The sequence below is a fragment of the Myodes glareolus genome, chromosome 4 (assembly GCF_982192425.1).
Source record: "Myodes glareolus chromosome 4, mMyoGla1.1, whole genome shotgun sequence".
Lineage (NCBI taxonomy): Eukaryota > Metazoa > Chordata > Mammalia > Rodentia > Cricetidae > Myodes > Myodes glareolus.
In genome coordinates, this window is record NC_142029.1 from 55,970,981 (window position 1) to 55,997,574 (window position 26,594).

General features: G+C 44.6%; 1 protein-coding gene across 1 annotated transcript; it reads right to left on the reverse strand.

The window, feature by feature from the left end:
* Nucleotides 1–348: 348 nt before the first annotated feature.
* On the reverse strand, nucleotides 349–22,027 carry Trim42 (tripartite motif containing 42). The gene is made up of 5 exons (XM_048452570.2): nucleotides 21,522–22,027; nucleotides 17,431–18,128; nucleotides 14,565–15,373; nucleotides 9,888–10,112; nucleotides 349–606 (listed from the first exon to the last, which is right to left on the reverse strand). The coding sequence occupies exons 1-5, from the start codon at nucleotides 21,860–21,862 to the stop codon at nucleotides 520–522; spliced, it is 2,160 nt and encodes a 719-aa protein (XP_048308527.2). The 5' UTR covers nucleotides 21,863–22,027; the 3' UTR covers nucleotides 349–519.
* Between the last annotated feature and the right edge of the window lie 4,567 nt (nucleotides 22,028–26,594).

Genomic DNA, 26,594 nt, shown 5'->3' on the forward strand with positions numbered 1-26,594 from the left:
CGACTGCAGACCCTGGGCAAAGGCTGTGGGAGGGCACGGGCTAAATAATTCGGAAGAGCACTCACAGTGTTGGCCACTGCATGTTGAGATAGATTACATGTTGAGGAAAATCGTTTCCCACCAATCACTGACTAGCTCAGATACCCAAAGCTAGTTAGACCAGCACTAGAATGGACACGCAGGGGTCCCCACTTCTAGACAGAATACTCTTTACCACCTAGGTACCTGCCACTTGTTCCATACATAGCACAGTGGAATTCTGAGTCCAGGGCTGGACCTGAGCTATAGAGACCTACGGGCTTGCTTCTTTGTGTCTTAGTTTCATCATAATGAGCCAATCACAGAAGGTTATGATGTCAGACATTTCCTTTTATTGGCTTTTTAGGAGACTCCTTTTGGAAAACCCAGAGGTACTGGAGACCCTCATCTACAACCTCCTTGAAGAACATGGTGAGAAAAACACATCCGGATACATTAGCTCCGTCTCTGAGCAGAGCAGTTCTGAGCGGTGTTCAAAGACTAGAAGCGCTTCTGCAAGGCAGACTGGATATTCTTCAGCAGGCCCCACTTAGCTCGGTTCTTCCCACGCCCATCTGGTGTTACCACCTGCAACAGGAAGCAAAGACTGCATGGGACCGGCCACAAAGGGACACCAGCCCCTAGAGCGCAGGCCCACTCCGTCCACCCTGACAACCATGGAGAGCCTGAACGGCCAGTCCCCCTTAGAGAGGTAGAGATCCAGCCTCAGGGGAGCACAGAGCGTTCCCAGTGGCCACAGCTGCTGTGTGCTGGTATCGCTGCTCTACAGAGTAAGTGTTACTTCTTTAAAGGCAGTTCACACAGTCAGATGAGGGCAGGCATGATAAACTAGCCCCCAGATAAACTCCAGCCTCGGGAACGTTCTGGAACATTCGGGAACGTTCTGTTTCTTTCCCATCTCTCCCCAGTTCTAAGTTTCAGCTGAGGCGTTTGGTTTCTCTACTAAACTTGGAGTGACCTGCTTTGGGGAAATGACAGGCTTTTTGTTTGTTTGGAATCTCTGTAGTCTCAACTTTGCCTAAGGTAAAGAGCAGATTCTTAGAGATGTGCATGAAAGATGAAAAGACCATAATTTGTAAGATGTTCAGTTCACCCCCCCCCCCTTTATACAAACAGGAATGCTTTGTACAAATTTTGGTAAGTGAATGATCCATCAGGACCAGCCACAAAAGGACGTTCATCAACAACATCCTTGAAGAACATGGTGAGAAAAACACATACAGATACGTCTATGGACAGTGCGGTTCTGAGCGGTGTTTAAGGCTAGAAGCGCTTCTGCAGGGCAGACTGGAATCAGCGCTACCTGGGGAAGGCAGGCTGTACCTGGCAGCAGGACCTTCTCAGAAACCTCAGAGATCAGCTTCATCGTGGTTGCCATAGCTTACTTTGAAGGTGGTGGGCTTTCTCACTTCTCTGACCTGGTAACATTACCATCCCCTAATACACATTTATTGAGGAGAGGAGGTATTTAGGGACAAAAGTTGGGATGAAAGATCCCACTGCTCATACAACATTGATGAATGAATACATGGGAGGAGGTGGATTTGGTGGAGAAAAAGAGATATTTACACAAAGCATAAAGTTTCTATGATAATTTTTAAAATCTTTTATATTTATATTGAGCAAAAATAGAGGTGGTACATAGATATAATCCTGATAACAATAAAATAAAAATATATGATACATACAGAGCTACTGGGGACAGTGGAAGAAGCCTAATGGTGCTGTGTGTTATGGGGTTTGGAACTACATTGAAAAGTAGATATTTTAAACTTTTGTCTTAAACTATAGTAGGGATCTTCGAAGACAAAGATTGGGTGATGTAATGGACAGAGGGGGTTGAAGAGTGTTTATGAACAAGAGAATCAGACAGAACAGAGGCCAGAAGAAGCAGGAAGACAGACTTGAAATGCTACTGAAATTGAAATTATAGTTGGTATCTCCTTGTCCCAAGAGCCTGACTCAGCACTCTCCAGGGAATCACGCTGGAGCTGTGTGGTGGGACAATTCTGGAAAAGGAGAGGTGCGTGAAGGCTCATCAGCTCCTGGAAGCCCTATTTGAAAAACTGATTCTAGAATCACATAAAAACAGTGCGGGCAAACAGTGATGCACCCAGTTCACTTATGACCATAGATGCAATCATATAAAACCAAACATAAGGTAACTGAAATGGCTGTTAGAATGGCACAGTCAAGCAATACATGGTGATAACCAAAGACTTAGTTCACATAGCTAAGTAGAATCCAGCATCAGAAGAGATAACCATAGTGCTGGGGGATGCTTAAGATAGAGCTTGGGCCAGGTCCTTGGGTTTAGTTCTTGGCACCATAACCAAACCAAAGCAAACCAAACCAAAAAAAAAATCATAATTTACTTCATTAATAGTGACCTAAAGGAGAAAAACCATGAAATTATGTCAAACCATGAGAATAAATAATTTTCTATGCACAAGCTCGCAGAAACCTGGAAGTCAGAGGGCCTTTCCTTAACTCAAAGCCTATAAACCTAAAAACTTAATAAAAAAACCATTAAGACAAGGGAGAAAGTTTAGCATCAGCAAATGACAAGTGTATCCGCTATCACTACTGTTATTTTATGTATGACTCAAGGCTCTCGCTAAAGCGATTAGGAAAGAAAAAGAAATATAAACTCAAAGACTGTGAGGGAAGAGATAAAATCACCATTACTTATAAATAATAAGATTATATACCTGGAAAAACAAGTTGAATCAGATAATAGAGTCCATGAAGATTTGCTAGAATTCAGATTTATCTATAGAGAACAGTAGTTCTTCTGAGCCAGCCTTCTATTAGGAATACACTAAGACAAAGAACAATCACTCAGACTATCAAAGTCTGTGCACTATTCACTTTTTATCTTCCTAGATATATTTAAGAGGTACAATGTCTGTTGATATACATACACATAGTGAAACTTTCCAATAAGCAAATCAGCAAATCTGTCATTTCACATAACCACTGGCTTACTATGTGATTCTGCATCTAAAATCATTACAAATTTAGCACACATGACACGGTGTCATGCTGCTCATTAGCTCACGAAACTACATAGTTTACCCTGGAACATGGGGTTGAAGGCCCCAGGAAACTTCGTAAATGTTTGCATAAATGTTCAGACATACGGCAAACATATCAACTGCCTTCCAATTAATTGCTCACTGGTTTTCTAATCAAATTTTGTCTGAATTTAAAAAAGAATTAAAAAAAATAAGCATAGTGAGTTCCTTCAACGTTTGTATAAATAAATCAGCCCCCAAGGTTAATTAATTTAGGTTTTTAAAAATAAACAAAGGTAATGGGGATGCCTGGCATTTTCTCATAACAACACAAAGCTGACGTTCAGAACCAGCCAAAGCAGAGAGGTACCGGCACAAGAGGAGGCTCTTACATGTGCTCAGTCTTTATCTTTGAACGTCTTCACTCCAGTTTGAGACAAAAACCTCGAGGCTTCCGTTCTTCGGTTCATAGCCCCATCACTCACATCACCCTTAGCTGCTTTCACTGCCCCATAGCTCCTTGTGCAGCGGACAGTTTTCAGTTCACCTTTATCGGGGTACATGTGCATACTGTCTCCATTTTTGCCCAGCGACGGCTGGTCTGTCAACATATATCCAATATTATCTTTACCTTACATGTGTTTCTGCTTTTTTTTTGTCAAAGCAGAAAGCATAATGCTGAGATGGTATATTAGGGGATTCAGAAATGAACCCATAAATATATAGGTACTGAATATAAGATCACAGCAACACCTTGACCCTACACCGTAGAGTTAAGGCAGTCTTGGGCAATAACATTGGTAAATGGGCTCAGCTGTGGAGAGCAGATACCGCTGTTCTTGGCATTACATTTAAAGGTAGACTCTGTATGCAAAGAACTTGAAAAGTAAAACTACAAATTTAATAAAAGAATATGTAGGAGATTATCTTTGCACTCTAAGTCAAGGCAAGGACATTTTAAACAGCACCCCAAAATGTCAAACCAAAGGGAAATAGTTGTGTCTTCAATATATCAAAGTTCAAGACTTCTGCTGCTTCGTGGAGTACAGTATGAGCAAAGGTGATTGACAAATATCAGAGGAGCGGAAATATTAGCAGTGTCTGAAACCATCATCTGGACTGTATGGCATCCCGTGATTCACAAATGGAGGGGTGTGTGCAGTAGAGAAGTGGGCAGAGGGCGGGTGTGTTTACAGAAGGAACCCTGGAAGGGAAAAAGCATTTGAAATGAAATATAAAAAATGAAGTCAGATGGCATAGCTATCAGGGAGAAAAACAGATCTTGATAGATGCAGGTTAAATATAGGGCTTAAGGGCCCTCTTTTCTTATGTAAATAGTCACGGGCGTCTCCAAATGAAGTATACTCCCTATTCCATGACCCAGAAATTACAGTCTTAGTGCATTTCTTATATGAGATGAATTGTATCCTCTGAATTCACATATCGTTATCCTAATTTCCAGCACCTCAGATATGATTCTGTCGGAACAAGGCCTTTAAAGAGGCAGTGAAGTTAACATGAGGTCATAGCCCAGCTGCACTCTAACCTGGCTGCTATTCTTACAGGAGGAATTCACCTTAGGGATGCATGGGCAAAGATCACTCAGGAGCACAGTGGGAAAGACTTCCAGTTGTCTATGGATCCCTGAGCTATAGCAACTTGTTACTGTAACTCTACCTGACCCATACAAAAATCAGAGAGATTTTATACCTCCGTCCAACTCACAAGCTGTCACATGCTGTCTGTCACAGCATTATTGGAGGGAACCTGGGTGTCCACATGGAGTAGACTGGTAACAGGCAAGAAACAAATGCACACTAGGATGGATGGAATAGCATAGCAATTCTTGGACAAAATATCCATAGTGATGTAGATGAGCAGTTCTCAGCCTGTGGGGACACCTTTGGGGGTCGGGTGACCCATTCACAGGGGTCACCTAGGACCTTTGGAAAGCACTGATTTTTACCTTACGTTTTGTAACAGTAGCCAAATTACAGTTATGAAGTACCAACAAAAATAATTTTATGGTTGGGGGTCATCATGACACAAGAAACTGTATTAAAGCGTTGCAGCATTAGGAAGGTTGAGAATTACCAATGTAGACGAATCATTCAAATACAGTGTTCAGAAAAAAAGGATAAGGGGAGAAAAGATGAACATAAAAGAAAAGATGGATTAGCGACATAGCAATACATATCTTGTAAGAACACACAAAAGCAAAGAGATACAAGTAAACCCTTCTTAGGACAGATATCACAAACTAGAACATAAAAATCAGGAAATGTCCTTGCAAAAATCACTACAGATGGTTGAGAGGTTATAATATCAATCAAACCTTGTGTACACAAAGTTCAAAAGCAAACCAGACTCAGCCTGAGATGGAGTTATACTTGTTCTCAGGGGTCAAGCTTTTCTGGCTGCAGGGCGGGTAGAGAAGGACATGGAGATTGACTTACAGGAACATTTCGGGTTCTTTGGAAAACAGTAAGCCGTAGGACACAGAGAAATGCAAAGTGTGTCCATTCTTCAGGGCCTGGAGCCACTGAGCGTGAGCCTGAGTAGGTATCTAGGGAGGAGGCGTCAGTCCTGCAGGTGATACAGTGTTGGCCACACGGGCTGTCCTTCAACCTCAACCTTTAAGAAGATGTATGACAGCCTGCGGAGAGGAATGGTTGTGGCTTTGTGGCAGACAGGCCGCCCTGTTCTGTGTCCAAGTCTGAGCTGCATCATGGGCTCAGGAGGGGGCCTTGCAGTGACCCAGGGTGACCAAAAATGGCTACTTGAACACATAGATACTGAGGGACTGACCGATGGGGAAGGACTTTGAGACTGTCTGGGGACATGGGTGCCTGTATTCTCTGAAGGGCTCTAAAGACCCAGGAAAGCATCAGTTACTGAGCACTGCCAGGCTTGAGGCTTTACCTTTAAATCTGATGTAATTTAGTAATCCAATTTATAGCTTAGAGTGACAGATCAATGAACCCTCACATAGAACTTTGTCTGAACCCTCGTTCCACAGCAAAGGGGACCTTAGGATAATTAAGTGAACTGTTTGGGGATGGGAGATTTTCCCATCATCATGGGCTCAGTGTTATAATGGCTCCTCAGGGGGAGGGGCAGGTAGAGGCAGGAAGGAGTCTGAGGGAGGTCTGGTGGTAGGAGAAGGACCTGGTTGGAAGTTGATGTCTTGAAGAAGGAGGAAAGGCGCATGAGTTAAGAAATGTGAGCAGCCAGGAAAAGGCAAGGAGTGGGTTCTTCCTCGGAAGCCCCTCCACAGGAGAATTCAGACATTGAAGGCTTTGATTTAGCCAATTTTGGACTTTGATTTAGTCCATTTTGGACTTCGGAGCTGCAGAAATGTAATGAGTTGTGCTGCTTAGCTCTAATTTGTCATAGTCCAAAGGAAACACACACAAAGATGTGCAGTTAGGCCAATCAGGATTTAAGGCATGTGGAGAGACAATGGGAAGTGGTCAGGGAGTAGACAGGGTTCACTGGGGACCACGGGAGGATCAGGAGGAGAAACGGAGGCCAACAGACACAGGAACTGTGCAAAACACATTTATCTGTCCTTTCAAAACAGACCATTAGGCTCTTTGATGTTAGGTGGCTTTGAGGTGGAGACCATGAGCAATAAGGAACCAGGAAAATCAATACAATATCCGTTGTCATGGCGTTTGGCCAGCTGGTGGTGTTGGGATTGGACTCAGGAACATGAGCCCTAATCCAAGGCTCTTTTCAATATGTAACTGTCCCAGAAACAACAATGGATCTATCAAATGAACAGCTCTCAGGCTTTGATAGCCCCCTCCTCAGTCAGGTGTTCCACCTCCAGGACTGGGCTCACTCCTAGACTTATATACGGTTGATTATGGTCCGGGAAGCTCTGGCTCCTGGCTAGAGCCCTGGCTGTGAATACGCACAGACCTAGGTTCAACTCAGCCCCACCTCCTTTGTCTCCTCCAGCTGAGCTTCCTCCTTGATGTAAAATCTGAGTATCTGGGACCATCAGTGATAATGGAGATACAGTGTCTGACATAGATTTGACCTTCAGATGGGACCTTGAAAGTGTTACATAACTAATTTTCTTGTTTTACGTACTGTACTATGTGCCAAAGAAAATTTCTTAAAAAATAAAATCAACAAGTCTTAGGCTATGCAAATCAAATATAAAAGGTTCTATTTCTCATCTTTTATAAAGGTCCATATGACGGAAGCATGGCGCTTTGGATAAGAAATGATTATGCTACCTCCTTGTAGCATTCAAATGAAACCTTTCAGAAATATGCATAGCACCAGTGCCAAAGGAAAAAATTTCGATTTTATAGGAAAGAGCTAAAGTCATTACTTTTATGAAGCTTTATAAATGTCATTCAAACACACCATCTTATTTTCATTTGCTGTTGAAGCCTTTACTTATGCAAATCATGACAAGTGTTAAGGAAGCCAGTGTCTCCTCTGGAATGCTAATAGAACCACAAAGAAGGGCGGAAGAATTACTTCTGAAGGAAAAATCTATACCGTAGCTCCTTGAGTCGGATAACAATGAAGCGTCCCAAAAAACCTCATTAATTAGGGTTCTGCTCATTTAGATACTGTATGAAAAAGCAAAGAGACAGGAATGCATTGCCCTCTCTTCCATCGAGGGCAAATTAATCGCATAAAGACAATTTTAAGGAGATGCTATTCCTTGACTGGCTGTATAAAAACATTCCGTTTTCCGGCATCTTATGATGCTTCACGATTATTAATATTATTTATCAATTTATTTCTTCACTCCTTAATTTAGACATTCACTTGTATATCCATTTGTTTGGTTACATTTTTACTCATGTATTCGTTCAATAACCATTAAGAAGCTGCTGTAGATAAAGTGCTTTGGTAAGCACCGTAGCAGGAAGAAAGATGAATTAGGCAAGAATTTTGTTTGCAAGGAGGTCACAGTGTGAGAAAGATGAAGAGACTCCAGAGGGTAAGATGGCAGACGGATGACAGTCCTCGATTTCTCTCTCTGTCCCCAGTCCTCACTCCTAGAGATGACGGATGATTCATTAAAAAAAAATTAATAACTACTGAGTGCCCTTCACAGGCAAGATATTTTCGAGGGATGCTAAAAGGCTGAGAAGGCAGATGGAATGAGATTAAAGGAAAATTCCATAGTCAGAAGCATAGAGTACAGTATGTAGTAATGGGTGTGAGGCTTTGGGGCTCCGGAGTGAAAGGGTCTCCGTGGCGACGGACCAACAGGCAGCAAGGCTGGTTGAGGAACAGCTTAAGAGCCGCCAGGCAGGTGTCCTCATCACACTTCCTGGGCATGTGTCTGACCTCTGTGGGAAAGGGAGGGAGGCATGACAGCAGGAGGTGATGGGGATAGTCCCACTTTGCAGATCGCGTACACCCGCCCCGTCCTTATTTTCCATTCTTCATCTTTATTAGAGACAACGACCAATCAGATTCTTTCCCTCAAACATCTGACCAAGCAGCTAAAGTGTTATTAACCAGACTGTTGGGTACTGAGCTGGATTTAGGGGAGAAGAAGCTGAGGGGTGACCAATAAATAAGGCAGTTTCAGAGAGAAGCAGACAAGAGAGGAGAGGAGAATGGAGGGGAGGGGAGGGAAGAGAGGAAGGAAGGGGAAGATGGAAGAAGAGAGTAAGAGGGAAGCAGAGGTGAGAGGAGGGAAGGAGAGAGGAAAGAAAGGGAGGAAAGGGTGGGGAGGAGAGGAAAGGGAAAGTGAGGGGAGGGAAAAGGAGGAGAGGATGATAACTTCCTAGTTTGCGTGGGCATCAAATCAGACAGACGTGTCTTCTGGATGCATCTTAGAAGTCTCTTGAGGTTGTAAGTCTTCTAAACCCTAACTGAATAGACGCATCCTTTTTACTTTTTAAAGAGCCTTTAAGACTTATTCAGATTCCAAAGAGCATCTCCACAGTTACGTAGTAAAAGAGCTCTTGGCAGTCCTGGTATTCTTAATATCAATCCAATGACATTCATGAGTGTGCTTCACTTGGTAACTTGAAGAAGAATCAGCTCTCCAATACAAAGAAGAATAGTTTGTTTCCTTGCTTTATGGAGCTCACCTGAATTGTTCAGTGTCTGTTTTTTAACTCCCAGATGAACCAAAAATAATTTTAGTATAAATATGTCTTAAATATTACATGGGGTGTACTTGGACCACAAGTTTTATTTGCTGTCTGCGAGAAATTCCGATTTAACTGGCTGTCCTGCCTCTTTGCTAAATTTCACACCTCGTCTTTTTAGGGTGTTTGTTTTTCAGATAGTAATTCTTCTTCTTCTTCTCATACAACCATGACATGTTTACTAGCCCCTGACTGTGGTGGGAATAAGGATTAAGCTTGGTTTTAACTCTGAATTTCTGTATTCTAACATACAGCCTTAGAACAAGTGGTTTTGAACTCAGCAGAACCTACTGTCCTCAGACCTGCAGGCTGCTTCCTCAGTCTGTATAGGTTTTTGGAGCCCTGCCTCTGGCTGAGACTTAACTAGTTTTCTGGACTAGAAGGCAGAATTCTCTGTTGTCTCTGATGATCTTTAAGCCACTTCTGAACTCTATCAAGGCATTCCTATTTGAAGAACCAGAGAAATGGCTCTGCTAGCAGAGACTCTAACCCAGATGACCTCAATTTGATTCCCCAGAACCCACGTGAGAGAAGTTGAAACTGACTTTTGCAGTTTTTTCTTCTCTGACAGCCATGCACGCACGTGGCATGCATGTGTGTACATGTGTGCATGCATGGGCCCCTCCAATAATTTTTAAGAATCAGGAAACCCAAATAATAAAAAAAATTAAGAAATGAATGTACACAGTACCTTGCAGATGTCACTCCACTGCCCAGGACCGTTGTCATTGATGGCTCTAACCTTGAACAAATACTCCGTGTTAGGGGTGAGGTTGTGCAGCTCCAGGCTCTGCTGCATGATGTCCCGGATCTGTCCACAGAGCTCTGTTCGGACACTGTTAGGAGGGGTGGTAATGAGCTCATAGAATTCCATCTCAAAGGAGTCCACGTCTTCTGTTGGGCATGTCCAGTAAACCTAGGAGAAATGTGTGTGTGAACACGGCACAGAGACGCACCACTCTGCTGTCCTTCCTGTAAAGATCTGTGCTGGTGACTGTGGGCTGTGTGTAATCTGACCCCATCATCTATTGCTGCTGAGGGCTTTAGTTAGATCATGGGTAAGGGTCTTGGGAAGCTCTGGGGAGGCCTGGTGTGCTACACATTACGGATTTTGGGAACAGGGGTTGCTCTTCAGGGTTCTGTTACAGTCAGTCGGCATGGAGGCAATGGCCATGGATGTGGTTTACCAGATAACCTTTGCATGTCAGCTCTCACATTAGACACTTCTATCTCCAAATCAGGTAATCCTCAGAAACCTCTGGAAGACAGATTGCATCCTCCCACTTTATAGGCACAGAAAGGATACATTTGGCAAATTCCAGCGAGTCACAGACCATGGGAGAATGACACACTTGTCCCCTAGCCCTTTATAGTGTGCTGGGATGCAAAATATTTCCTTCTCTACTCATGAGGAAATACCCAACAATGCAGACAGAATGTTTATACTCAAATCAAATCAGAAGATATCAGCTTCTGAGAAGAGATTCGGTAACAAGTCTTAAACAGCAGATAAGATTTGACATAGAAAAATTTATGATAATAGTGTTTTCACATTTAGAGTGTGTGTGTGTGTGCATGTGTGTGCGTGTGTGCATGTGTGCACTCACACCATACCAGATACCATGGAGTACATGTGGAGGGTACAGGGCAGTTTGCTGGACTCTGTTCTCTCCTTCCACCTCCTGGGTCCTTGAGACAGGACGCAGGTTGTAAGGTTTGGTGGTAAGTGCCGCCATTTTGCTAGCCCTAAACTTAAAAAAAAAAAAGTATTTTAAAATCACATTTCAACCTGGTGACAATGGTCCATGCCTTTAATCTTAGCACTTGGGAGGCAGAGGCAGGTGGATCTCTGAGTTTGAGGCTAGCCTGGTCTATAGAGCAAGTTCCAAGACAGCCAGGACTACACAGAGAAAACTAAAAACTTTGTCTCAGAAAAATGCAGATTTCTAATGTTTTTATTATATTTTTGGCTAAGCTAAATGTCATAGGTATAATTAATGTATAATTTTATGAGTACTAAGTAAATTAACCCAACAAGTAAAATTAACTGATTTTCTTTGTTTATCCCCACAAACACACTTATGATAACATGCTTTGGAAATGCAGAAAAGTATAAGGGAAGAAGATAAACGTCCTCCTAATCCTCAGGTTGGTTCCTTCCGGTGTCTCTCCTGTCAGGAGATGCCACACACTAATGCAATGGGATTGCAGGGCTTTGACTCGTTCTCTTAACTTACACTTCACATATTTTATACCGTCAAAAGTCTGATAAGGCACTGTCTTTCACACCTCCCACAGAGGCCAGCAGTATGGCTCAGGGAGAAAAGCGGTTGCTGCTAAGCCTGACAACCTGAACTTTTATTCCCTGGATTCCTTTAGTGGAAGGCAAGAACTGACTCACATTGTCGTCTGACCTCCACATGTTATGCTCCACATGTATGTGTGCGTGCATGCATGTGCACGCATGCACTCGCGCGCGCGTGCACACACACACACACACACACACACACACACACACACAATCTCTCTCTCTCTTACATACACACACAGAAAGAAACACTCTCTTTCTCTCTTACACACATTCACACACAGACTCTCTCATTTACACACACACATACACACAAATAAAATGAATACATGTAATGAAACTTAAAAAAAGAAATCAAACTGTTCCAGAAATAACTCCTTCTATAGCCTCCTTCTATATAACTGAGTAGTCAGGTTTTTTTTCTTTCTAGTTTTATCTCAAATAAATGCTTCAGTGAATATTTTGGGGGCATAAATCCTCATCTGATTTTTTTTGTAATTTCTTGGGAAGGGAGTGGGAATTTGAATTGGTATTTTTTAAAGTAATAAAATAATAAAAAAGAAATTATTTCTAGAAACCGAATTGAATTAAAAGATCTCTAGGATTTTGCAATGCATACTAATAACTTTTAAGACCAACTTGATCATTTTGTTTTCAGAAACCCTGAAGATCTGGGGATGATGTCAACATAGACTTAATCATTTTCATTGCAGAACACAATGAATCCTGGGAAAGGCCAATTTCATGACCCTAGAATGGGGATCTTCATTATTAATTATTACTATTGTTACTATTATTATTATTAATATTACTATACATTAAATCACTGTCTGGTCATAGGTGAGGTGGCAGTGAATTGCTTGGTTGTCTTGCTAGGTCTGCCCCCTCAAGCTTCTCCAGGGTAGGTTTAGGCAGCATCGGTTCCTTCTCCAAATTAAAGAATGGAACAGGACTCACCAGTCCTTTGCTTCATAGCGGGAGCTGTGGACTCTCTGTAAACCTGAGCTGGCACTGAGCTGAGACCCACTGTCACCAGAATTCACTGATGTCACCTGTACTCTGGGCCCTGCTGGTTCAGGCATATCTTGGGTGAAGGACAGGGAGGAACACTGTGCTGTGTGTGAGGGTCTCCAGGAGGGTTCTGTTCTACCTCGTACAGTTCTTGTGGTATTAGTTTTAACCTCTGAAGCAAAGATTAAAATGTCTCTCAGAACAAGAGAGTAAAACTTGGCCTCCGCGTGGTCTTCATTTTCTTGTGTTTAGACTCTACCACTGAAGTGCAGTCTGCAGACAGCAGCATTGGCAACACATAGGCTGTGAGAGACAGACTCTGAGGCCGCAAAACTGGATTGGTGCGGGAGAATTGCTCAGTCGATAGAGCATGAGACTCTTAATCTCAGGGTCATGGGTTTGAGCCCCACATTGGGTGCCACTCTGTAGTAGGAGGAGCAGTGGGCTGTGTCCCGTTGCTTGGCTAGCTTAGCTCCCCCAAAATAACCACACCAAAATTGTACTAATTAAATTACTTCCTGGTCCATTATTTCTAGCCTCTTTTTGGCTAACTCTCACATATTCGTTTAACCTATCTCCGTTAATGTGTATCACAACTTGACTGTGGCTTACCGGCATGAGTCTAACTAGGATTCATCTTAGACAGGAGAATCATGGCATCTACCACACTGCCCTTCTTCCCAGCATTCTGTTCTGTCTATTCGGCCCACCTAAGGGCTGCCCTATCAAAAGGCCAAGGCAGTTTTCTTTATTCAACCAATGAAAGCAACACACAGAAAGAAGACCCCCCTACACCACTGGATGACACAGAGTCTACCTTCTAACAAGTCTTCAGGAAATAGTAGTGTTTGGAAACCATGAGTCTAGACATCGAGAAGCCTATTATCTTTGGGAGAGGATCAGAAGATGAGTTCTGCCATATGGAAGCAGGTCACAGACTAACATGGGAGGTATGTCCCCGTAGGAATCTTGAAAGAGTCAAAAAACTCTCTAATTCAGTATTTAGTTGCCCAGCAACCCTTTGCCTCTCTGAATTTGAATAAAGTACTCCTTAAGCAACTCAGTATAAGCTCAGGTGGATTTCAGAGAGATGATAAGGGAAAGACCATTTGTCCATGTAAGGTCAAGAAAGCTAATGGCAAGTCTTGTTTTTGATGATGATGGGCACAGAGATCTGTGAGATGCCCTACTTTCCACATCACCCCTAAAAAAAAATGGATAGCAGCAGGGAACTAGAATTTTCCTGGGGATTGTCATTCCAATCTTTTTAAACCACGGGGAGGCTGAATTTCAGAGAGGTGGCGGTTGAGAGGAGCATACAGCTGGCATCCAGGGGAGACTGCATTTCTAACCCATTCCTAGACTGCTTCCCACTTTCAGGGTCTCCCACGTCATTTTGAAACTTGCTTTGGTTTCAACTTGATTCTCTTACTTTTTGCTTCTTCTTTCTTTTCTTAATTAATTAATTAGTTTTTATTTACTTATGGTATGGTGGGTATGAATGGGTGTTTGTGAATGTGTGCTCACTTGACTTTTACATTAGTGTGAAGATCACACTAAAGGTTGATACCATCTTCTTTTTCTCTATCACATTATTACTCTATTTATTTATTTATATTTATTTATTTCCTAGACAATGTCACTGAACCTGAAACTCCACTATTTCCACTAGACTAGCTGACCAGGAAGACCCTGGGATCCCCCTGCCTCCGCCCCTGCCCCTCAGCACTGGAATTACAGAGACACACACTTTAACATGTATGATGGGGATGCAGACTCAGGTCCTCATGCTTATGCAGCGGCACCTTGCCCACTGAACTACGTTTCTCTTTCAGTCGAGCAGGACTGGGGATTTACATGCACCTCTCACTGTGATTTCATCGCACAGATGGATTAAGAAACATTCAGAACCCTACGTTATTTGGCTAGGCTGACCTGAGTCTAGACGAGCAGATTCGAGCAACCACATTCTAGAGGCCAAAGAGGTATGGGCAACCTTTTCTGACACCCTGCTTTCATTCTGTGCCCCACACCATCCCTTTATCTTACCTTGGCAGCTCTTGGATACACCAGAGTCTGGTAAATTACAATTGGGCCTGGGGGCTTCACAGAGGCGTCATTGAATGAGTACCAGTTGTGGAAGCTACTGCTGTTCTGTGGGGGCTGGGTCTCCCCCGTGGCACTCCAGTAGGTATAGAGGCCGTCAGTCGCAGCAGACTGAGCCCTCCCAAAGGCCTCTATTCCCATCTTGTTCTTGTCGTTGGTGGTGTTGAAGGACAGCAAGGAGGAGCTTCGCTGGTATATCTGCTGGTTGCCGAAGCTGTGAGTGCTGAATGTGACCTTCCTGGTGATCATCATTTCTGAGTGCATAGGATACTGGGAAGGAAGAGAGTCTCCCGAGGAGCAAGCCTTCTTGGGTCCCGTAGGAAAGAGCTCGTGGATGGCACTGGAGAGTTCGGCAAAATCCAAGGGAATGCAGTGTAGGGAGTGCAGCCGCAGCTGAGGGTCAGGCCTGAAGGTGTTCTGGATGCCCTCCTCGATCTGGTCCACCAGGATCTTAGCCGACTGCAGGAAGGCCACCTGTCCCGTTTCCTTCAGCGCTTCCTTGGAGTAGGCGATCAGGCCGTCCATCTCGTTCACTTTCATGGTGGTGATGTACACGTACTTCTCAATCTCCTTCTGCCTGGACACCTCCAGGTTCTCTATCTGTTCCATAATGACCTTCTCTTTCTCTTGAAGGATGGCTCGCAGTTTAAGGAACCCGTTCCTGATCTCCTTCCGCTTTGCCTCCTTGTCGGCTTTAAAGCTGCTCTTTAAAATGTTGAATTCCATCAGGTCGTTATCAATTTCGTATCGGACTGAAAAACAACCAAGTTGGCTACTGTGAAAATTTTCATCTTCTCAGATGTCAAAGCCGTATCAAACCGGAGCAAATCTCTGCGGGTTCAAAGGAAACGAATGGAGGGAGGGGAAGGGAAGACACCTGGAGGTGGGCTGACTCAGGCTAGGACAGGCTTCTGAAAGCAAGGGCCCTCTGTTCTTCCTCCCCGTGCCCCAGGTGTAACTTTCCCCTGGCATACGTTTCTCTTGTAGCAGAGAAAGAAAGAAATTTCTGATGGCTGCTAAATGCTGTCTTACAAAGACTGGTCTGGAGATCTTCAGCACTGACAGTGGGCTCCTCCTTATGGATCTGGAATCTAAGTGGCCCTGGGGCCCCATCGCACCTACCCAGCCTTCTATGTTTGGAGTGTCTTGTCACTGTTTAGCACTGGTGCTAGAGACTGGGTATGTGACTCACTTGCTGCCTTGTGCTGATCACTTTAATTAAGCACAGCTGTCTTATCCACGGAGGGGATTTTAGCAGCTGCACTGTATGTTCATTGAGACTGGACATGGAATATTCCAAAGGTATCCTGGCTAGTTTTATGTCAGCTTAATACAACCTGGGGTCATCTGGGAAGAGGGAATCTTAATTCTCTATGTTGTTCTCTACATAACTCCATAGGATTGACTTGTAGGCAAGTCTGAAGGCATTTTCTTGACTGATAATTGAGAATTGATGTAGCAGGGCTCTGACTCACTGTGGGTGGTACCTTCTGGGTAGGTGAGCCTGGATGGTATAAAATCAGAGGTTGAACAAGCCATGGAAGAGCAAGCCATGAATAACATTTCTCCACGGCTTCCATGTCAGTATATGCTTCCAAGTTCCTGCCTTAAGTTCTTGCCACAATTTCCTTCAATGATAGACTATGATGAGGAAGTGTAAAATAAAGTAAATTCTTTCCTCTGAGTTGTTTTTGGTCATGGTGTTTTAGCACAGCAATAGAAAACATAATTTTGAGAAGGCTTGACAGTGGTGGTGCACACCTTCAATCCCAGCACTTGGGAGGCTGAGGCAGATGGATTTCTGTGAGTTTGAGGCCAGCCTGGTCTACAAAGTGATTTCTAGGGCAGGGCTGTTACACAGAGAAATCCTGTCTTGAAAAAAAAAAAACAAAAAACAAACAAAAAGGCAAAGGCTTACATAGTCCTCTCTAGAAGGAGCCATTTTCCTAAATAGATTTTGAGATCTCACTGGGGACAAAGATATGTCTGACCTGGTGGAGACACATTCAGAAATTATGAACACTTTACTGACATTTATGAAATATCATTGTACTTGGCTCCAGTATAAAAACCAGGGTCAGTTCCTCTATAGAAATTGTATTATGTAGCCAGTATGAATAACTGTGAACATGCAGGCAGAAGGAAAACAGAGGCTGGGCGGAGTATTACTGGCTGTTTCAGAGTTTATTCCTGTTGCTATGTGTCTATTAGCAGCTTGCTGAATTCCTGGCCTACAGCTTTGACAGAAAGTTCATGGTGGAAACCTTCAACTAAGATGACTCTCAGGATTAGATTAATTATTCCCCCTGGAAACCAGGAGGTGGGAGATAAAAATAACCTCCATGTTCAGTTACAAACAGAACGTCGGACTTGACTGGAGAAAACGCCTCATTTTTTCCCCTTTGGGAAATGAGGCCAAAGTTCAGGAAGGTTGTGGCAAAGACTGAAAGAGTTTTATGAGCATATTATACTCCAGAGTGGTGACCCTGCCACCCCACCCTGCACCCCAGGCTGTAGTGAGAGGCTGAGAGCTTGTTTCACAAGACTGACTCTGACCACAGCAACCCAGCGAGGGAGCTACCATTATCCTTCCCATTTTATAGCTGAAAAAATTGAGTCACAAAGACGCAGTGACTTAGTGGTAGCTGTCATGGACGCCATGACAGTGACTTGCTGGCCTTGTCAGGGTCTCCCAGTGTCTGTATTACTTCCACATGGAGTAAGGCTCCCTAACAGGTGCTCCACACCAACTTCCGGTCTTTTCCACAGTGGGAGTTACCCTGAAGGGGAGTGGGAAACCGACCAGGACCTGCTTTGAACTTGGCGATGGCGCTGAAGAGGGCTGCAGACCTCTCAGAGCAGGCATCTATGAGGCTGACCGTGTCATGGCCATTGTGGAAAGCGATCTTGCAGAAGGTACAGAGCAGTTGGTTGTCGCTGCGGCAGTACTCGGTGATGCGGCTGGACGGGTGATGGATGCAAATCTTCTCGTCCTGGTCCTCGGCGCTGGTGTCCACGAAGACGTGGTCCTGCATCGCCACATCCGAGTGGAAGGCCTTGAGGCAGTCGTTGCACAGGTTGAGGCGGCAGGTGACACAGCGCTTGTAGGCAATGCGACGGCTGCGGCACACCTGGCAGAGGATGGGCCCCGAGGAGCGGTCGAAGCGCCACTTGAGGTAGCCATGCTGCTGCATGTAGCGTTTGGTGAGGCGCCCGCGCAGATAGTTTTCTGGAAGGTGCATCTGCTGGCTGTAGGGCATGCAGTGCGAGCGGTTGCACACGGGGCAGATGAGGATGAAGAAGTTCTCGGTGACCTCGGCATGCTTTTGCAGCTGCCGCAGGCACTTCTCGCACAGGCTGTGGTTGCACGGCAGCATGAAGAAGTGCAGGCGCAGCCGGTTGCACATGGGGCAGGTGAGATGGCTCACCAAGTGGCTGCTGGCGGGCATGGACTTCGTCTCCTCCAGCTGGGTATCACTGCTCCCTATGTGGAGGGCAGTCTTAGAGCTGAAAGGAAAAGCAAACACAGGTGTCAGGAACACACTCAAGAACTCCAGAAGGATCTACTAAAAGGCTCCTGCTTGCTGCTTGCTGCTTGGCTCCTTGGCTTGCCTCCACTCTCTTAGTAAATAAACTCAGTAAGGCATTTGGTACCTGCCCCTGGTACCCATGTCATAGCGTTTTTAAAGATGATTAAGATCGAATTTAATGCCTATTTGGTCTCTGGATCCAGCCTGAGTCCTGCAGTCCTGAGTCCCCCCTGCTAATTTTAATTTTGAGGGAAAGAAATGCAGCAGAGTGGTGGACCTGTGGTGTGGTGGTCAGCTGGGCCTGGATGTTCCACTGCATGCTAGCAACACCACAGAGCATCAGCAGGGGACAGGACCACAGTGACTTTGATGCATCCGGGCAGAACTAATACCACTGCATGATGCTGGAACTCAGACCAGAACATTCTCCAAACCACAAAAATGGCCTCCCACCCTTCTGTGCAGGGGAATGTGAGTGATGAAGCCGGCTCTTTCTCTTTCCAGAAGCAGATTCCGGCTCCGTATGTTCTAGCTGCCTTCTAGACAAGAATAAGAGACCCAACGGATTGGCTGTATTCTCACTTGTATGAACCCCAGTCCTGTCATGGCCTGTGATGCCTTCTTACCCAGGTACCTCACACTGGCGAGGAGTGGGACATTCCCGCTTGATACAATGAATCAATAAATTGAATCTTGCCCAATTACAAGGGTGCTTTTGGTGGTTGTGCCCCCGAAGGCAGTGACATGACCATTACTGCTGTATGTGGGATGGGACATAGGGAAGTAGTAAAGGGCCTTCCTAAGACAGCAAGAGACAAACTGAGCTGCGCTAAAACCCCTGAGAGCTGACTTTCAGACCGTCGGCAACACACAAGGGTCTGCCTGCAGGAAACGAACAGAGGATGGGGCCAGGAACTTTTAGAGATGCCCATTTGGAGAGCGTCTTAATCTCTTTTGTGCTCAATTTTCCGAACTGTAAATCAGTGATTACAGCCGTTCCTTGGGAGTTTGTAAAGCACATGAGCTAGCTCATCTTACGTGTGAGCATGGTCCCTGCCAGCACTCTCCCGTGCCATTCAGCTGCTAATGCCCACAGTAAAGGAGGGGACCACGATGGGAGGAACTCGCAGTCAAGCCCGTGAATGCCCATGTGTGTGTCTGCTGTAGTGAGTTACGGGCCTCTATTCGTCTAATATCTGAGGTCGGCTTCATGTATTCAGTTGCACGGACCACAAATGCTGGGGCTGTGCTTGTGGAATCCCAGCGCGCGCTCTGAGCAGCTGCACTCAGCGGAAAAGCAGCTCAGGGAAAGAAGTGACCTGGCTGTGGGAACAGAGATGCAGACCAGTGCACAGTTTGTGACTATTCCTCTCGCTTCCCTGTTCATAGCAAGGTGCTGGTCTTGGTGCTGGGCTGCGTTCCCTTCTGCCCTAGCCTTCCTGGTTCCCTTTGTCCTCATCTCCTTTTTCTTGGCTCCAGAGCAGTGGCAGTTAAAGGTGTTTCCCAGGTATATTGCCCTAGGGTGACCCTGAGTTACAGAGTACACCCACATGTCCTTAGGCATCCCGACAGCGGGGCATCCCTGAGGACTTGGATGCTGAGATCTAGTCTTGCAGCCTCACTGTTTTCAGCCTTATTTCCTTTTTTGTTTCCCAGCCTCCTGCTTGGTCTCACAATGGTCACCTGGAGTCACAAGTCAATTGTACATGTGGTATCTGGATGGACTTCTTTGATAAAAAGATAAGACTTCTTTGATAAAAAGGTAAGATTCAGAATCATTCTATAATAAATGGAGACAACATAAGAGGAGAGGAGAGGAGAGAGAGAGAGAGAGAGAGAGAGAGAGAGAGAGAGAGAGAGAGAGAGAGGAGATACTGTGTGAAGAGAGAGGAAACAGGACTCAGAGAGACCTATTAATGGCCCAGGGAACTGGAGTAATTGTGAGACAGGGAGTGAGGAGGAGAATAAAACCAAGTAAGCTAAGACAGACCAGAGTGGGCGAAAAATGAGGATGCTGTGCAGGATTGGGAGGGAGAGAGTCTGGAGACCAGGAGGACAGAGTGGGAAGGTGTGTACCGATGCATCTGAGCTGACTCCTAGCATTGTATAGCATCCCTGCCCACCCTCAAACAGACTGAGGCTCAAAAGATAGGCTTCTGGGCCCCCAGGTTCTGTGCCAAAGCAGATCCCAAGCCCAGCAGCTTTGCCGTCCTGCTGACATGCTTTGCCACTGCTCCTCTGCACAGTCAGCCCCTCCTAAGTGCTGCCCTGTTCTCACATCTGCATTCTAAGCCTCCTGGTCCCATCCCCAATGCCATCAGATTCTTCCCATTAGAGTCACCTGATGGGGATAGGGCTCTCACAATCTTGAAGTCCAAGTTGTACCCCAAGATCAGCGAAAAATAGAATGTCAATGGGTGGAGACCAAATGTGAGTGTTTTTAAAGATCCCAAGGGGATTTCAATGCACTTCTGCGTTTGGGAGCCACTTGATGTCCAAGGTGTCTGTTTAAAGCAGCGATTTCAGCCCCCCTCCCTGCTACTTTACAGGATCGTCCCTCCTCTGTGGGATCCCCTCTTGCTCCTGAGTCTCCTGACATGTGACATAAATAGAGCAGTGTGCTAGATATGGGGGTTGCTACCTTACTGAGTGGTTGGAAACCTGAGTGTCATGACTTCGGATGGGAAAGAAGGGGTGACCGGCAGTTCAGGGTTACCTCTGTAGGTTGTTAGGGTCAAAAGTGGCGCCTTAGAAATTCTTACTCTTCAGGTAAGTGTTGCAGTTCACTGGCAGCTGAAGAACAGTTTGTGTTTTTTAAAAAAAATCATATAACAGGCTACAGACCACATACCGTATCATGGTCTCCATTTTATAATATGGCATTTTTAAAAAGTAGGACCATTGATCTAGCTCTGGGTTCAAGTCATGATTCCACCCCTTCCTAGCGGTGTGGGTTCTGAGCAATTTAGAATCTCCCAGCTAAATATCCTCCTGGGTCCAGTGGGCACAGGGTGAGGGAGAGGAATGGTTTCCTAAACAGTGACTGGCAGAGTTGCTTACCAGTAAGTATCAGCTGTCACTTGATTGCAAGAGGAAGAACATTTGGAGGTCAAAGGATGGAGCATGCAGTCACATAGATGATGGAGCTTGGGTTTGGGACTTGGGGTCTCTACCACCCGGGGATGTTTAGTGTGCACTTAACTGCTGCAAAATCACCATTAATTTTTTTTCTAGGTAGAGTGCACTCTAGGAAGCCCTGGTCTGTTCTGGGGTCCCTACATTTGACATGAGTTCCCCAGATTTTCTTTCTTGTTTTTTTTTTTTTTTTTTTTTTGCCAACATAGCCACATGAAGGACAGGCAGCACTTACGAGATACGGATGCTCCGAAGGCGACCCTTTTTGAACGTGACGGTGGCATTCCGGCAGCAGCGGCTCTCGTAGTAGTAGCATTTCATATTGGTGCTGGTTGTGCAGCAGTACTTACAGTTGGGGTCGTTGGCCCAGGAGCAGCAGCACCAGTGGCAATTGGGATTCTCCGCGCAGGTGCAGTGACAGAATTGGCAGTTCCGCTCATCCTTGTAGGGGCAGGGGAAGCAGGTGCAGTTCCGCTCTGAGGTGAAGATGAACTTGCAGCACAGACAGGAGAAGAGCCGAGGACAGCATCTCTGCCAGGTGCAGCACGGAGAACACACACACATAGCGGTCTCCATGGCTCTTAGATCTTTGGTACTAGGCCTCTAGAGTTTTGACAACTTTCTCTACCAGATTCCTGAGGTCACTTCTCCCCCAGAGGGATCCTTGCCCCCTCTAGGGAGGCTGGCAGTTTGGGAGTTGCGGCAGGAAGCTGGCTTGTTTGCGAGGCCTTTGCAGGTGGTGTCCCTTCTAGGAGGCTTCTGAGCTGGCTTTACCTATTTCAGTCTGTGGACATTTGCTTATGTCATAATCCCTGACTCCCACCATGCCTCAACATGCTAGGTAAGAGGAAGGCACCCAGGGCCAGTATCTGGCATGTGAATGCGTACTGGGTGTTTGTCATACAACCAGCTCCACGGGAATGGTGGCACCCCTACCCTCCTGGAGACCTTCGCTGTCACCTGTCACCTTCCGAGTTCTCAGAGTTTTCAGGTGTGATCTTTTCCCTTGGTTGGTACTTTTCCTGATATTTGGGTAAGCTGACTTCAGGGTTTGTCTTGATTGACTGAAGGACCGGTTAGAAATACAGATGGACGTGTTTTCCTCTTCCACCAACAGAACTCTTAGACAAGCCAAGCAGAGTATTTACACATAGTGGCAGTGTCACGGTCACTATTTGGAGAAGGGACAGAGACACGGGTTCTCTAGGGCCGTCCCTTCCTTCAGTGGTCCCTGTTCATGTTCATGAGGCTTTATGCTTAAGCCACTCACAGATTTAGGAGCACAGGCTTTGTTTCTCCTCATCCGTACCCATGCCCCATCCCACCCCACCCCACCCTATCGCCCCACCCTCTCCCACCCCACCATATCCACTTACCAAGAGGCCCATAATCATTAGCTGCTCTGCCAGTGTGCACTCAGGAGCCCCAGAAATCGGGCGCTATATATTGGCGAGAATTTGCTTTTCTCTTTGTGCAGCTTACAAAGATGAAAGGAGCAGAGGTTTCGTGGCCACACCATCCTAGAACAGGAACACCATCTCATTATATTTCCAGAGAATAGCAGAAGTGAGAGCTGAATTTGGCCGCAGGAGTTTTAGTGAATAATTTATTATCTCTTCCCATGATTATCACTTTTGTAATCGGAAAGAACATTCACTGGGTGCTAACTGGGCCAGCCTCACATGGAGTTTAGATTTCTACACTGAAAATCCTGAATCCTCAGGGGTGCACTTTATTTTTTGATAGATATTACTAAATTACTACTCCAAAGCAAACTCCAGATTGCGCCAACACCACGAACAGGTGCACGACACCTCCGTGTTTGCCCAAATTTAGTTTTATCAACAAGCTGCCCTACTCTGGGGGCCCAGAGGTCTGAGGTCCATTCACAGGCCATTTCAACTTTGGTCTCTGTAATGCATCCTTTTTTTCTTTCTTCAAAAGCATTGAGATGTAATTCACTTGCCATTAAAGTGAACAAGTCAATGCCTTTTGGTATATTCATTAAATTGAGCAAATGTTACCATTATCTAATCCCAAAACATGTCTGTCACCCACAAAAGACACCCATTAGAATTCAGTTCCTCCTCTTTTCCCCAAGCCCCCACTGAACAATCTTTCTGATTTGTGCATTCGCCTATTCTAAAAATGGAATAATATGGAGTCTTTTTGTGTTTTGTTTCTTGACTTGGCACATTTCCAGGGTTCATGTTGAACCACATATGAGATTTCATTGTGTGTGTGTGTGTATGTATGTGTGTGTGTGTGTGTATGTGTGTGTGTGTATATATATATATATATATGTATTCATATACACATGCGGGTTTGTGGAGGTGTGCTTGCCTACATGTGTATATATGGTATATGGAGGTTAGAGCATACTCGTAGCCATAGTCAGATAAACTCGTTTTTGCCGAGATTCATAGCTGGTCAAAACGCTGAGAATATGAGTCTGAGTAGTTAGCCACAGAAGGCTCAGCCACATCTACTTCCCTTAACTCAAAGGTCCGAAACATTGAAGAGGAGTGGACATAAAGAACGTAAGAGCTGGATGATGGATAAAAGAGCTGTGGAATGCTGTCTTCTGGCATGAGAAGGGCATTGCACACAAGGATGGACAAGAGCTGAGATTATCTGCACAGATCAAACCACTAAAATTTCTGGCATTGTCGGGGAGTGGGCTGACTCTGAGGTCCTACCCCTAGCTGGGAGCTTGGCAGTTGCTGGCTGCCTAGGGATAGAGGATCACATTGAGGGTATGGCATGTGCCCATGTCCTAGTGGATGGTCCCACCCCCATATGTGAATGGATAGCACTAATTGTACTTAATTGGTTATTAATTGAAAGCAGCAAGAGGACATGCAGATGAGAGGGAGATCTCTTGGGGGAGTCCTGGTGGCAGTTGGAGGGAGGTAGTGGGGGGTGGATATGATCAAAATCCATTATATACATTATGAAGCTTTTAAAGACTAGCAAACGATTAAAGAATCTCATGTGATCTGACCAATTACAGAGACCAGCAAATGAAGGGAGCTCCCTAATTCTTTTAATTATTCAAAATGAATTCGATTATACCTAAACTGACAAAAATTGCAGTTGAGAAAAGGCAAACTAAAGCCCACCTAATTTGATGCCGCACAAATGGAGGTCTTTAGTAAAGTGTTCAGCAGATTGCAGTAACACATTTAAAAAAATCGTGCAACTTACCTTTCATCATCTGTTCTAATAGGATTCTTCTCGCAATCATTTGAGTCACCTACTTGTGTGCAAAAGAGGCATTTGGCACAATACAAGTGTTTATGTTTTAAAAAAGCAACAAACACTATGAGGGTTTATATACAGTTACTATTTAAAACAAGGTAAAGTCTTGCTGGGCAGCCCAGGTTAACACAGAACTCAGGACAGTTCTCTTGCCTCAGCTTCCCAGTGGGTGGTATTGCAAACACGCACCACCTTACCTGTCTTACAGTTGACTTCTTCATATAATGAAGTTTAAGTAGCTCAGCCTCAAAGCCAGCACAATGTTAGAATACACCAGGGATTCCTGGAAAATGCAAGATAAAAGGCAGTGATACCTAATAGTCACTATTTTTTAACCCTGATCCGGGAAGTTCCGCACAGCAACCCAAATGGGAGACAGGACTTACAGAAAAACAGCTAGAGAGGGAAGAGAAGGGTACTGCAGGGAGAATAAAATCAGGCAAGCCACACCTCCTCAGGTGAAAATGCTGCAGGGCAAGGGAAGAACCACAGATAAGGCAGTCTATAGAACCAGAGGAAAACATTGGCAAAACATGTATCTGAGAAATAGTTTGTATCTCTAAGGCATAAGGATCTTCTACAGCTCAATAGCAAAATGCCACATAACCTTTTAAGATCTACAATTCTCCACCCCAAACAGGTGCTTTCCCCAAAGAAGACATCCAATCTATAAATTTATGAGAAGGAACTGAATATCACCATCATCAGGGACATAGGACTCAAACCCACAAGAATGTAGTGATATTGATGCCATACAGACAAATGCAATATGTATTGATCAAATCAGTGTATTTAATGTTTCCTTCTCAATACTTTGTGTTTGCAGCCCTTTCTGCCCCGCAGCATGGGATACATGCCAGGTCACTGTGGACGAGTGCTCTGCTCTGCCGGCTCTGCTCTAAGTCTCTAGAACTTATTCCTTCTATTGTCTTTTACCTTGATGATTTAAAAAGAGATTTATTTATTTTCTGCATGTGTGCATGTGCACAATATGTGTGCCTGTGGCCTGCAGACGGTGTCATATCCCTTGGAACTGGAATTATAGATGGTTGTGAGGAATTGAACCCAAGTCATTTGTAAGAACAAAAATCTTAACTACTAAACGATCTCCCAAGCCCTTTCCTCCTTCTCCCTCCTCCTTTACACTTTTAATTCATTATCCACCCTCCCTCCATCTTCTCTCCTACCACTCTATCTTCTAGCAACCATGGTTCCACATTCAGACTAATTTTTTAAATTATTCATAAGTGAGGGAGACTATGAAATATTGGTTGTTCTGTGTCTAGGCTATTTTACTTGACATAGTATTCTCCTGTTTCATTAATTATGACACAGATGATAGAATACAAATAAAATACAAATCTTTTTTTTTAAGACAGGGTTTCTTTGTGTATCTTTGGAGCCTGTCCTGGCACTAGCTCTGTAGACCAGACTGACCTCAAACTCTTAAAGGTCCTTCTGCCTTTGCCTCCTGAGTGCTGGGATTAAAGGTGTGTGCCACTGATGTGGTAGGTATTTCTGTACATGTGTTGCTTTTATTGGTTAATGAATAAAGAAGCTGCCTTGACCTGTGATAGGGCAGACTAGAGCTAGGTGGGGAAAACTAAACTGAATGCTGGGAGAAAGAAGGCAGAGTGAATGAGAAGCAATGTAGCCACTGCCAGAGACAGACACATTGGAACCTTGCAGGTAAGCCACAGCCACATGGTGATACACAGATTAATAGAAATGGGTTAAATTAAGATACAAGAGTAAGCCATAAATATGCTTAAGCTATTGGCCAAACAGTATTGCAAATAATATAGTTTCTGTGTGGTTATTTTGGGTGCCAGGAATGAACAAACAGCTTCCAATAACATGTCGCAACTGCCCGGCCGAGGAACTGTATTAAAGAATCATAGCATGAGGAGGGTTGAGAACCACTAATCTAGAAGAAAAGTAGTTGAGTTGTGTGATAGATTAGTTTTTTAGCTTTTTAAAAGACCCTCCATGTTACATTAAAACTGTTTTATCTATTTAATTTTCCTATCAACTCTTGGTGAGTTTT

What these genes read in the sequence shown, in the direction of transcription:
- Trim42 (XM_048452570.2), bottom strand. Translation starts at nt 21,862, where the DNA reads ATGGAGACCGCTATGTGTGTGTGTTCTCCGTGCTGCACCTGGCAGAGA. An exon ending in TGTATCCAAGAGCTGCCAAG is followed by an intron (nt 10,113 to 14,564) that starts GTAAGATAAAGG and finishes CATTTCTCCTAG; the next exon opens with GTTTACTGGACATGCCCAAC. An exon ending in AGTGGAGTGACATCTGCAAG is followed by an intron (nt 607 to 9,887) that starts GTACTGTGTACA and finishes TTCCTGTTGCAG; the next exon opens with GTGGTAACACCAGATGGGCG.